This window comes from Colossoma macropomum, unplaced genomic scaffold, assembly GCF_904425465.1.
Source record: "Colossoma macropomum unplaced genomic scaffold, Colossoma_macropomum, whole genome shotgun sequence".
Lineage (NCBI taxonomy): Eukaryota > Metazoa > Chordata > Actinopteri > Characiformes > Serrasalmidae > Colossoma > Colossoma macropomum.
The window spans coordinates 33826658-33838726 of NW_023494792.1; the positions used below are offsets into that span (position 1 = coordinate 33826658).

Below are 12069 nucleotides of genomic sequence, written 5' to 3' on the forward strand. Positions count from 1 at the left end.
GCCTGTTTGAAGTTCTGCCATCCAGCCGCGCAGCGCGGTGCAGTTCCGGCTCTCACCACCAGGTGTCAGTGTGAGTTTCTTCACGCTGCGGCTCCCCGGCGTAGAAACAGAGCGGGGGAGGGAGCAGAAGCTGAGAGAAGGTGCCGGATTGTTGGAGACTGTTTTGAGGAGCTTCTTGCTTTGAGGGATGATGTCTTATCTTTAGGGGTCAGTCTGATAGAGGAGGGTCATTTCAGCAGCTCGGACTGCACCGCTCCGGTTGCGGTGACCGCTGTAAGGGCCGAGGCTGGGTCAGCAGGCTGGTAGGTGAGAGGCTGCAGCTGCTGGCCCAAGATTACACTAATAAACATGTCGGTTCATTTCGAGGAGAGGAGCGGCGTCGTTCCCTGTAAAACGCCGTGGGGGTCGTGGTATCAGACCATGGAGGAGGTGTTCATCGAGGTCAGCGTCCCTCCGGGAACGTCAGGCAAGGAGGTGCGGTGTAAACTTGGAAGCAAAGAAGTGGAGCTGAGCGTCAAAGGGCAGGAGGTCTTCAAGGTGCGGACACACCAACCATTGGCCTTCATTTATTAGTACACACTCAACACTGATGAAGGGTTCCTCAAGGGTTCTTCAGTGAAGGTAGAAAGGTAGTGGTTCTGTTTAGAACTGTGAGTTCTGTATAGGACCGTTTTGAAGGAGAAAGAAAGGCAGGGTGTGAATTATTTATTTACTTTTAAATCCTGAATGTTATATAGATACACACTTCAAAAAGATGGTTCTTCAAGGGTTCTTCAGTAAAGGTAGTGGTTCTGTGTAGGACTGTGAGTATACTATAGGACTATAGAACCATATTTAAGAAAAAAGGAAGGCAGAATTTGAATTTTGTAAAAAACATAAATCTTGTATAGATAAACACTTACAATGATGGTTCCTCAGGGGTTCTTTAGTAAAAGTATTGGTTCTGTATAGAACCGTTTCGAAGGAAAAAGGAAGGCAGGGTGTGATTTCTTTTGTTTTTGTTTTTTTTTTCCTAAAATTTGAATCTTATATAGATAAACGCTTAAAATGATGGTTCTTCAAGGGTTCTTTAGTAAAGGTAGTGGTTCTGTATAGAACCGTTTCGAAGGAAAAAGGAAGGCAGGGTGTGATTATTTTTTATATATACACTTAAATGAAATTGATGAAGAATGTGCTGTAGATGGTTCTATGTAGAATGTTTTTGAAAAGGGTTCTATTTAGGGTTCTGACATCATAACCAAAAAGAACCCTTTTTTCGTGCTGTATAACCTTTTTAAAAAGGTTCTACATAGAACTATCCACAGCACATTCTCAGTCAATCTGATAAAACCTTTCATGATGCAAAGAACCCTGCAGTCATGCAGAGAGTTCCTTGGATGTTTATGGTTTTGTATAGAACTATTTTCTTTACTGAAGAACCATAATTTTAAGTGTGTATCACACATGCCAAAGCTAACTGGGTTTACTGCCACAGGGAAAGCTGTTTGGAACCACAGTGGGAGACGAAGCTACCTGGACGTTAGGTGAGATTGTACTGACTTTGGGATCGTTTTGGGGAAAAACTGGTTAAAAATGAATGAAGCCTGTTAAACTGATCAGGTTTATGTTGTGACTTTTCCTAAATGCCGTTCAGAGGACAAAAAGCTGATCAGGATTGTCCTGATGAAGACGAATCGACAGGCTGGAAACTGCTGGGCTTCACTGCTAGAAGGGCAGTACGCCGCTGACCCATGGGTGCAGGACCAGATGCAGAGAAAACTCACGCTGGAAAGGTTCCAGAGAGAGGTACATGAACATTCACACACTAGAAGACTGAAGTCTGACACCCTCTCACACCTGAAGACGGTGTCACAGAGTTTTTAGTCACAGACTATGATTTTGCAAAGACTGGGGATCTTACAGGGTCACTATTTGCAAGAGTGCAGCTAGATTTTTGAGATTATTTTACCATCATGCACCTGCTGGAAATTTACCAGCAGAGAAACCCTTTTCCTTCTCCACTCTGCTGTGGTACTAATGAGAAGACACGTTGGCTGGGTGTGTAAAGATCTGGGACTCTCTAGAACTGTCTATTCTGGCAGATCATCACCCAGTATTTTTAAAATGTGCAGTTACTTTTTTATTTAATATGTCGCTGTTGTCAGAACAAAATCTTGTATCTCCAAAATGGTAACTTCACAGGAGAAGGAAAAAACCTACTTTACTTTTAATGTAAGTCTATGGAACCAGACTTTTTTCCAAGTCATTTTGGGCCACTTATTTTGATCCATTCTTCATGAAATATACACACAATGTAAAGACCAACAGGGACTTTCAGATTATGTCAAAAACTGAAAAAGGGACATAAATGGAGATTAAAGGTTTTCTTTCAACAACAGTGATGTTCCTAAGTCCTCTGCACATTTCCTTACATCACTGTTACACACTTAGTGAACTTAATATTAAAACAGTCAGTTTACACTTTCAGGTTAATATTATTGTGGAGCAGATTTGCCTTTTTTTACAGAGACTTCAGGCACTCGCACATGCATTTACTCCCTCGCTCTCTCCCTCTATCGCGCCACTCGCAAGCGCTTGCCCAAGACTTAAAACATGATAATATTAAAGACGATTGATTGCACTGTCAGGACGAGAAAAAGACCGACTTAAGACCACCAGCCTGACCACCTCACACTAAATGATTGAGATGACACGAGCACGAAGCGACTCTAGCAAGACTCTCATGATTTTATTCCTACATTGTAAATTTGTCTGCTCCAGTAAAATCACTTGAAAAGTCGTTTGGTGTGAGGCCGGCATTACTCCCAAAGTTTTTAGTCACAGACTGTGATTTTGTGAAGACTGGGGGTCTTGCGGGGTCAGTATGATTCCTTTTGAGATTATTTCCCCATCGTGCTCCTGGTGGAAATTTACCAGACGAGAAACTGAATAACAGTGGAGCAGATAAAGAAGCAGCTTTTGGCCGCAGCTGCCCTTGTGTGTGCAGTGGGTAGTTCTGAAAAAACAGCCAAAAAGAAAAAGACTAAGAAGATTTCTGTCCACCTTTTTTTCCTTCTCCGCTCTATCATGGTACAAATGGGAAGCCTTGTCAAAGAGACTCTTGCTCACTCCGCCAGTTTATCCTCCTTTTGCACAGTCAAACAGAATAGTCTCTTGCTTTCTTTCTTTCTCTCTCTCTCTCTCTCATGCATGCATTCTCTTTCTAGCTTTCGCACACACTCACTCATTCTAACACACTTCATCACACTAACTGACTAATTAACAAGCCCCCCTGAGCTGAAGTGGGCATGTTGGAGCAGAGAAGACACTGAAATGTGTCCAGGATTTGGACATTCTGGTCTCTTGTGAATCTATGGGTCAGTTCACACCTGGACACAAAGCATGTTCAACACTGACAGTGTTTCTGACCAAGTTTCAGCTTCACAACACTTAACAAAGGCAGCCGCAGTGAACTTGATTTATGACAGTAGTGAAAAACTTTCTCTGTTAGGCCAAGTTTAGATTTTCGAGCTATAATTAATCTTTTTTGCATGAGCACAAGACAGGAGCCGTGTTTACATGCAGCCTAATAATCCGTTAATAATCTGACTAATAGCTCTGACTAATAGTAAAGATCTGGGACTCAGCCCAGTTCACTGTAGAACTGTATATTCTGGCAGATCATCACCCAGTATTTTTAAAATGTGCAGTTACTTTTTTATTTAATATGAAAATAATACAATATTTCGGAATACAACAGGTTCATGTAGACACTTCAATCGAAATAGGCTAGTCTGACTGAGGTCATTCGGAATACAATTTCTATCCGACTGATCGAGGTGAGTAATCCTGCAAATAATCTGTTAAATGGAAGAATAACAGCCATGTAAACTACTGTATCTGATTTCATTCCCAATCTGAAAGTTTAAGTACGAACAGGTCATGTTCATCACGTCATAGTGAAAGTTTATAATGTTCAGCATGGCGGAGCAGAAACTGGTCTGCAGAGGAGATGAAGTTTATGCTCTGATCTTTAAAAGTCGGCGGTGGGACGGACGTCCAGCTTCCGTGTCTCAGAACACGACGTCTTCCTCTCGGCCTTCTTTAATAAGGACGTGAAGGACGTTTTCCTGAGTCTGACATCATTTTAAAGCAATCAAACACACAAGCGCGCCAACTGAAAACTCGTCTCACTCTGACTGGACTAATGTGATGCTCGTTGTTATGGTAACGTCTACACTAAGTGGTTCTCTACGCATGCGTGTCATTTTGGATCTGATTACTTGTAGTGTGAATGTAAACAGATTTTCCATCAGATTGTTGAGTACAGTGAGATATAAACACCTCAGTCTTAATCTGTAATCGGAGTGTATTAAATCGGATTGTCTTTGCATGTAAACACAGCCAGTGTGGTGTTTATTACAAACAGTCGGTTGTTTGAAACATGAGGACAAGCTGAGTGGCTTATTTGTGAGACAGACCTCAATCTTTAGATAAAGCAGAATTTCTCAGCTATATCGTTTTAAGCACATCCAATAGCAGGAGATGTTCCTTTTGCACGGTCCTCACTTTCGGCCTGAACGAGGGTTCCTCAGTTCTGGGCTAAAAGTTACTGCCTTTTCCTACCGATCTTCCTCTTCTTCTCTATGACCCAGAAACAGCTTCGGTGACACCATTTTACCAGCTGTCCAACACTAAAGGAGACAAGATGTTTTGAAACAGCTGCTGAAGCAGCTCCCACTGGAGGATACATGCTTGAGTGCTACCCAGGGAGTCTTCTACAGGTTTTAACAGATAGGGCTTAGATTTGATGGCAAAATGGATCAGCTGTCCCATTTTTCTCATTACTGCTCATTCTCTCAATTCCTCCTGCTCCAGTCTTCCAGGGTTAGGACCATAGATATACATACATTGGGGTGGTCAACATCCCTGCTGGACAGCATTCAGTACCATTACAGAGCGGCAGTTAAGAAAGATACTGTCAGAATTATACTATTTCAAGAGTATTGTACTCAGACAGTGGGATAGGATTATATAACGGAGGGAACACAGTGATCCACACTCATGTTAGTGTGATCTGTATTGTTTGTGTGATGTTCATGTAGTTGTGGTCGTGTGGTTGGTGAAGCACAGAGAACCTGTTGATGTGATTGTTTTTCCTCTGGTTTTATATTAAGCTTGTTTCATTTACAAGTCTATTCGGGGGGTCTTCACTTTATGTAGGAGTTATTTATTTACAGTGATGGTTAAAGTTCTGTAGCTCGGTAAGTTATAGCATTCCTTAATCTGTGTAGATATTCATAATAGATTAGCACCTTCTTACACAAACCTGAAGTCAGCTTCTTATTTGCCAGCTTCTTGTTCGAGTTTTCCCGTTCCACCTTAAATGGTGTAACGGTCACTTTCTGGTGCCTGAAGCAGCACCATTTAAGGTGGAACGGGAAAACTCGAACAAGAAGCTGGTGAATAGGAAGCCAACTTCAGCTCTGTCCTTCTTACTGTGTTTTGTGGGGTTTATTTTATTTGTATGTGTATTAAGATGAGAGGTGATTCACACATTGATGGATTTGCTGATGTGTGTGTGATCATGTTTCTCGAGCTAAACTGTTTTTAACTTCAGGTGCAGACTGAATACTTTCCTGATGGTCCGGACGGCTAAATAGCAACCTCTTATTCCCCAGGGTGTATTTTGTTTTTTCCATCTGAAGTTACATAAACAAATCGTAAGGCAAATTATTCAGTAACTGTATGGAATAAATGTCATTTTTATTTTATTTATTTTGGTAAAACCTCCCCTCAAATTAACAGCAAGTGTTTTATGATCATATGCATATCGCTATATGCTTACAATTTACTCCTGAAAGCCAAAAGTCTTAGACTGTCAGAGCAGATCACTAATGAGACACCATCTGGTATCCAGTTTACAGCTCAGATTTGTGGAAAATGGGTCGACTTTCAGTAGAAAAAAAAATTGAGTTCAGCTTCTATTATAAAAGTTGTAAAATTACATTACCCATCTGTTTGACTGGAATGAAGACAGTTGCAGCTCTCATATGATACCCACCTTTTGAACATTGCTTATGAAATATTAAAGTTATAAAGAATCTGACAAAGTGTGTTTTGGAACCACCGGTGGTCCCATGGGGTTGAAAAGACTAAACAGATAAGATTTCAGACTTCAGTTTTTGTAATGTGGCCCCAAATCTACACTTATTGATTTGTGTTTTTGCTCGTTTTGACAGAATCCTGGATTTGACTTTAGCGGTGCTGACATTTCTGGAAACTTCCATGGTGGGGGACCAGATTTCTCCAGCTTGGAGAAGTAAAACCACACTAATCCAGGAGAGCATGAGGACTTTAAACTGACAGTAAACATTATGGGTTGGTTTCCATTCAATGGGATGTTTTCAGATGTTTTTCTTTTGCTCTTCAAGTGGGTGATTGTATTGGAGCTTTGGACATTCAGTAATTTAGAGCTCAGGCTGTCAGTGTTAAAGCCATAACTTACCACAAGAAGCCTTCAAGTCAGTTTGTCATTTAGGTTTACAGAGGCCAATATTTTTCAGTGACTCAGCCAATGCTGTCTGTACAGGCATAGTTCAGACTGTGCAGTGGAAGTTCTGGATTTATTATAAAATAATAAAAAAGTAGATTATACAAGAGTGTGTTTCATTTAAAGAGAGTGAGCCAGTTTAACATTTCAATAATGTTTTATTGAAAGGTGCACATTCATGTTTACAGGGGTACATGTCTGGTCATTAGCCAAGTCAAGCCTGATAACATTACTGCAGAAAAGAAAACTAGCAGTGAGACATGCTTTGCATTGTCAAGAATGACATTTGTGAAGCAATTTGGACCCTGTATATAAAGTTTTTGGTTCCACACAGCCATGAAGGCATGGCAGGTCAAACCTGTTAGTCATAAGAAGCATCTCAGTTAGGAGCATGTTACTCAGCAAGATAAAAACCTACATGTTTATTTGGTTTATATCCCTAACCTAAGAAATGAAAGAAAAAAGTAACTTCGTTTAATCACCTTGGGTAGGAGTGTGCTTTAGGACAGTTCGGCAACCTAGGGTGGGAGTTAAGGGTTTTGGGCCCGATTTCTTGGTTCCATTGTTTTCGTAATTCACAAAACCCTTCTCCCTCCTCTTCCACATGGTGGACTGAGGACCTAGGTGGTTCAATACTTCACCGCTTTAAACAACCAGCGCCAACGACTGCGCCGATTCAAATGAACATACTGTACATGCGCGCAAGCTGATCAAACCAGGCAGGTGTGACCCTGTCTGGCTGACCGCTCTCAATCCCACCCTTGACTAGAAACTTCTAGTCAAAGCAGACAATAAATAACCATTACCACAAGAGGAAAAGGGAGGGGGTTAAAAGCCACACATTCAGCTTCCTTACAGAGCTTCACATAGAAGCTCTTTAAGGAATCCGATTCTCCATTAAGTTGCCATAACTCAAAGCATTTACTCTAAATTATGGCCACCTAACATTAATAAGCAGATTCAGGAATCGTAGGCAGGTGAGCGATCTTGTAGTAGCTGTGCTTTAGCTGTCGGGCCGTTCTACCCGAGATGATCCAACGTAGCCTCTGGCCGTTAGGCTTTGAGCACTTGGTGGTGGAATATTCAATCAGGCACTTGCCAACCAGCTCCCTTGCACAAACCAAATCTCCATCTTTAACCTAGAAAAGGATTAAGAGAAAGAAAATCGGCAATCCGGTCAAAGGCCGTGAGAAAGCAGTGCACTGCTGTATGAAGTTACAACAGCCCTGTTGCAACTGCTAAAATTACTTTTCCAGACTTCACAACCAAAGTCATTAGATAACCCATTACACAACAGTCCTCAACACATTACCCATTTAGAAACTGGGACTCGACACTTACAGCAAGTAGCTGCTGAAGGTCCTGCACCGCTTCTCTCAGGACTGCTACCGACTCAAATCCATGCAGCTCCTCAACCTCATGCGCTAGCAAAGCCAGGGCAAGCAAGGAAGGCTGAGGGAACAAAATCAAGACATTTGAATAGTGTTATCCAACAATACAGTGAACTTTACTACAACTTTAACAAGACTCCACTGGCTCACCTTTATTTTTGTGAAGACAAAGGAGCAGTGGCAGGCCTTGAGCTGAGCCTCAAGCCTCTCGATGTTCAGAATCTTTTTACTGCAAGAAAATACCAGATTAAAGTCTAATGCAGAGCATTACTCATAAGAAACAATACTTTTACATCATAGCTATTAGCAAATGAATTTACTCATTACATCCACAACATGATTGTGCTGAAGTTGCTGACCTGTCAGCATCCATCTTCTCCTGGATGTGGAAGTGAAACAGCCTGAGGAAATGCAGTGCAGTGGGTGCTCTGACTTTCCAGTAGAGTTTTTCCAGAATGATCTTTTCCATCCTCATCATATCTGAGACTGTGAAGCGGTTCTGGCTGATCCTGATCAGATCGCTTGCCAGAGGAACGTTCTCCTCTTCTGATGTCTTCACGGCGATGTAGAAGCAGCAAAGACCAACACAGGAGAGATGCTTGGGCTGAATCTGAACGTGAGAAACACTAAACATTAACCTCTAGTAAAGTTATGGAAAAGTAAAATGATCGTGTGGCCATGGGTTTCAACCTTGGCAGAGAAGCAATAAACCCGACATGTTTAACAAGTTTCTAGTTTGCATATTTACACACCTACACCATTACACTTGGACCAGTTAGAGAGGATGACCAGCTACAAGATATGAAAAGCATGTGTGCATCACTGTCTAAGGAAAGCCTCATCTCCAAAATGGTAACTTTACAGGAGAAGGAAAAAACCTACTTTACTTTTAATGCAAGTCAATGGAACCAGAATTTTCCAAGTCATTCTGGGCCATTTTGTGATCCATTTATCATGAAATTACATAAATTACACACAATGTAAAAGGCAACAGGCATTTTCAAATTATGTCAAAAACTGAAAAACGTCAAATGGAGTTAAGGTTTTGTTCCGACAGCAGCGACATATATTCAACCTGTTCACTGATTATTCCAGCCCTGAACCATACCTTCATCACAGCCAGAAAGCGGTCCAGGAGGCTCACGGCAAGGGAGAAGGTCTCCGCACTGAAACCAAAGAAGCGGGTCAGGGAGAGCAGATCCTTCACCTCGAAGTCCCTCAGCTTGGCAGTCATCCTCAGGCCATTATCATGAGCAGACTCCAGGATGCGTAGGCCGCACAGTTTGGGCTGAAAGCGAGCCTCCTGCTCCACAAGAGCCTTCAACTGGACAGCAAAGGGCAAGGCCTCTGTTCCGGTCACTCTGTCAATCATCTTAAAATGAAGAAGCAGCATTTAATAACTAACAGCAGTTTGTAATGACAAGTGTCAGAATGGGAAATCTACTGGTGTTGGCAAGCGAAGGTCTTCTGGACTGAAAGCTTCTAGAAAGATATAGGGAGGGGGGGATGGGCGGAGGGCTGTAGGTTACATGCCCAGACATGTCATTCCTTCGTCAGAGGCCTGTCCAACTACGGACAACAAACGCTGAATCGGTCATTAAATGACAAAATTAAACGGGGCTTTGTGTTTTAATTAAGTCTTTGGAAACAAACGCTGAGCGTCACATGAGGCTAAGCCCACTGATAACCTACAATAACAGGACCACCTTAGAGAGACATGTCGGGACATGTTCCTGCCAGACTAGACACACTGTCGCAGCGCAGCTGAAGTCAGATCTGTCCTTGAATTTTCCCGTTCCACCTTAAAATGACACAGCAGTTACATTATGGAGCCCGAACATTAACGTTTAAGTCAGCTGCCGCACCATTTAAGGTGGAACGGGAAAATTCGAACAAGCAGCTGGCGAACAGCGAAGCTGACTTCAGTCTGCAAGTTAGTTTTATAACGTTAACTTATGTTTACAAACTAATGACCTATAAAAAAAACATTCAGACAGATTATTTATAGCATATACACTTCACTGTCGTCTACAATTATTACTGTTAAAGTCTCAGGCCTACATGAACGTTAGGCCGAGCCTCAGTACGGTACACAAGGGCTCAAAAAAACAGCTAGGTTAGCCTTGTTAGCTACACAGCTGCTACCTGGCTAACTTTAGCCGAACAATGATTTACAAACGTTAAACCTTTACAAACTTGATATTTAACAGCTGTAAGGTTAGTTATAACGCACAGCCTGGAGCCAAATCTCTATTAGGAATGAACGCATTAGCTACGTCGCTAACTTACAACTTCACAGAAACGCCGTAGGTTGGCGAAGCTAAGCGGCTAACGGACAAGACGAACTCACCTTGAAGTATCTGTTTGCTGAAAGCGCAATAATACGCCCCTCAAATAAAAAAAACAAGTTACAGAAAAGAAATAAACGTAAAAAGAAACGGCGAATGTAAGTATGAAAGGGTTTAAAGTCAGTGTAAAAGTGTCCGCCCCGCACACCCCAACCCGCGGCGTCAGGCGACCGAGAGGCCGCAACTCCCGTCTTTTATACTCGTGTAGCCCCGCCCATACACAGGAGGCGCGTTTTAATTGGCTGGTAGGGAGGCGGTGTCCCTCTTTTCTGCTTTCGCATTGGTTAAGAAAGCCTTCAGTCCCGGCCCCTAGCCCTCAAGCCACGCCCCTGCATGGCAGCTGCTGCTTTTTTTATCCTCATGGAGTCAGCGACAAGGGTGGGCAGGTCAGGGTGTGAAATGAAACTTTCCCCCTTGAACTCAGGGCAGATCGGAGGAAAGGCTCGTTTCTTTGACTTGTTCATGCCATGTTTGATAAGAATAATACCTGTCCAGTGTGATCAGCTCATATCTTAATGATAAAACAGATCAAATGTGAAGCTCTGGAAGTGCAGGGTGATTATCAGGCCTAATGTGGGCCGAATGTGAAACTGACATAGTTTTATAAGGTCAAACAACTTAACCCAGTTACGCCCACACTCTTAAAAGGACGGTTCTTCAAGGGTTCAACAGTAAACGGAATGGTTCTGTTTAGAACCATGAGTGGTTCTAAACAGAACCATTGGGTTAAGTTGGCTTAACTGGGTTAAGTTGTCTGAGCTTATTAGAACTACACTCTTAACAAAGATGGTTCTTCAAGGGTTTTTTAGTGAAGGGAACGGTTTGATGCAGCACCATAAACACTCATGTATGCTTACACGATTCTTTGCACGGTGAAGCGTTCTTCAGATTGAATGTATTGTATGTGTTGAAGACGGTTCTATACGGCACCAAAAAGGGTTCTTCTATTGTTAAAAGCTGAAAAAGCTATTTCACAATGCAAAGAACAATTTTGTGTGTTTATGGTACTGTATAGATTCCCTTCACTAAAGAAACCTTGAACACTCATCTGTATTAAGAGTGTAGTTTTATTAAGCTCAGACAACTTAACCCAGTTCATACTATTAGAGCAACAAACCAGGGTGAATGGAGACGCTGCATATAAGCACTCATAAGGATGAAAAACGTCTGAAGAAAAAAGAAAATTTTTGCTTGATTAAAGGGTTCTTTGCATAGTGAAATGGTTCTACAGATTGACAGAGAATGTGCTGTAGATGGTTCTATAAAGAACCTTTTTGAAAAGGGTTCTATATAGCAACAAAAAGGGTTCTTCTATCTATATAATGTCAGGCTTTTTACAATAGAAGAACCCTTTTGGTGCTATTTAGAACCCTTTTCAAAACGATTCTATATAGAACCATCTACAGCACATTCTGCACCAGCTCTTTCACGTTCTTTGAGTGCTCCTGGTTCTATATAGAACCATCTCAACTAATTCTACACCAGCCCTTTCATATCCTTTAGGTCCCAAGAGGCTGTTTATGTTTATATTACTGTGCCTTTAAGAATGATATATGCAAATTGCCTCTGTTCTGATTGGTTGTGTTGCATTGCGCCTCTTTTTAAAAGTCCAGGCTGAAGTACTCCTTATAACCTCAGTGTAAATGACAGACTGATTGGGCAGATATATGTAAATGTGTTGTTTTTTGTGACATCACAAAAACAATTCATTCAAAACAGGCACCTAGTTTCTATATATATAGACTGTATATATATAGTCTATATATACAGTCTATATATATAGAATGTATAATCCAAG

At 41.7% G+C, this 12069-nt stretch overlaps 2 protein-coding genes across 2 annotated transcripts; one reads left to right on the plus strand and one right to left on the minus strand.

Annotated features, from left to right (window-relative positions):
• Window positions 1-106: 106 nt before the first annotated feature.
• On the plus strand, window positions 107-7346 carry nudcd2 (NudC domain containing 2). Its single transcript, XM_036576937.1, has 4 exons — window positions 107-537; window positions 1475-1523; window positions 1634-1785; window positions 6222-7346. The coding sequence occupies exons 1-4, from the start codon at window positions 349-351 to the stop codon at window positions 6303-6305; spliced, it is 474 nt and encodes a 157-aa protein (XP_036432830.1). The 5' UTR covers window positions 107-348; the 3' UTR covers window positions 6306-7346.
• Window positions 6676-10459, minus strand: ccng1 (cyclin G1). Its single transcript, XM_036576936.1, has 6 exons — window positions 10274-10459; window positions 9032-9295; window positions 8283-8533; window positions 8074-8152; window positions 7874-7984; window positions 6676-7671 (listed from the first exon to the last, which is right to left on the minus strand). The coding sequence occupies exons 2-6, from the start codon at window positions 9293-9295 to the stop codon at window positions 7480-7482; spliced, it is 897 nt and encodes a 298-aa protein (XP_036432829.1). The 5' UTR covers window positions 10274-10459; the 3' UTR covers window positions 6676-7479.
• Window positions 10460-12069: the final 1610 nt, after the last annotated feature.

Bases quoted from the DNA above. Each gene is read 5' to 3' on its own strand.
- nudcd2 (XM_036576937.1), top strand. From the start codon at position 349: ATGTCGGTTCATTTCGAGGAGAGGAGCGGCGTCGTTCCCTGTAAAACG. The intron at 538-1,474 runs GTGCGGACACAC...TTACTGCCACAG, and splicing joins AAGGGCAGGAGGTCTTCAAG to GGAAAGCTGTTTGGAACCAC. The intron at 1,786-6,221 runs GTACATGAACAT...TCGTTTTGACAG, and splicing joins TGGAAAGGTTCCAGAGAGAG to AATCCTGGATTTGACTTTAG.
- ccng1 (XM_036576936.1), bottom strand. From the start codon at position 9,295: ATGATTGACAGAGTGACCGGAACAGAGGCCTTGCCCTTTGCTGTCCAG. The intron at 8,534-9,031 runs GTATGGTTCAGG...TCTCACGTTCAG, and splicing joins GCTTTCTGGCTGTGATGAAG to ATTCAGCCCAAGCATCTCTC. The intron at 8,153-8,282 runs GTCAGCAACTTC...ATTTTCTTGCAG, and splicing joins GAGAAGATGGATGCTGACAG to TAAAAAGATTCTGAACATCG.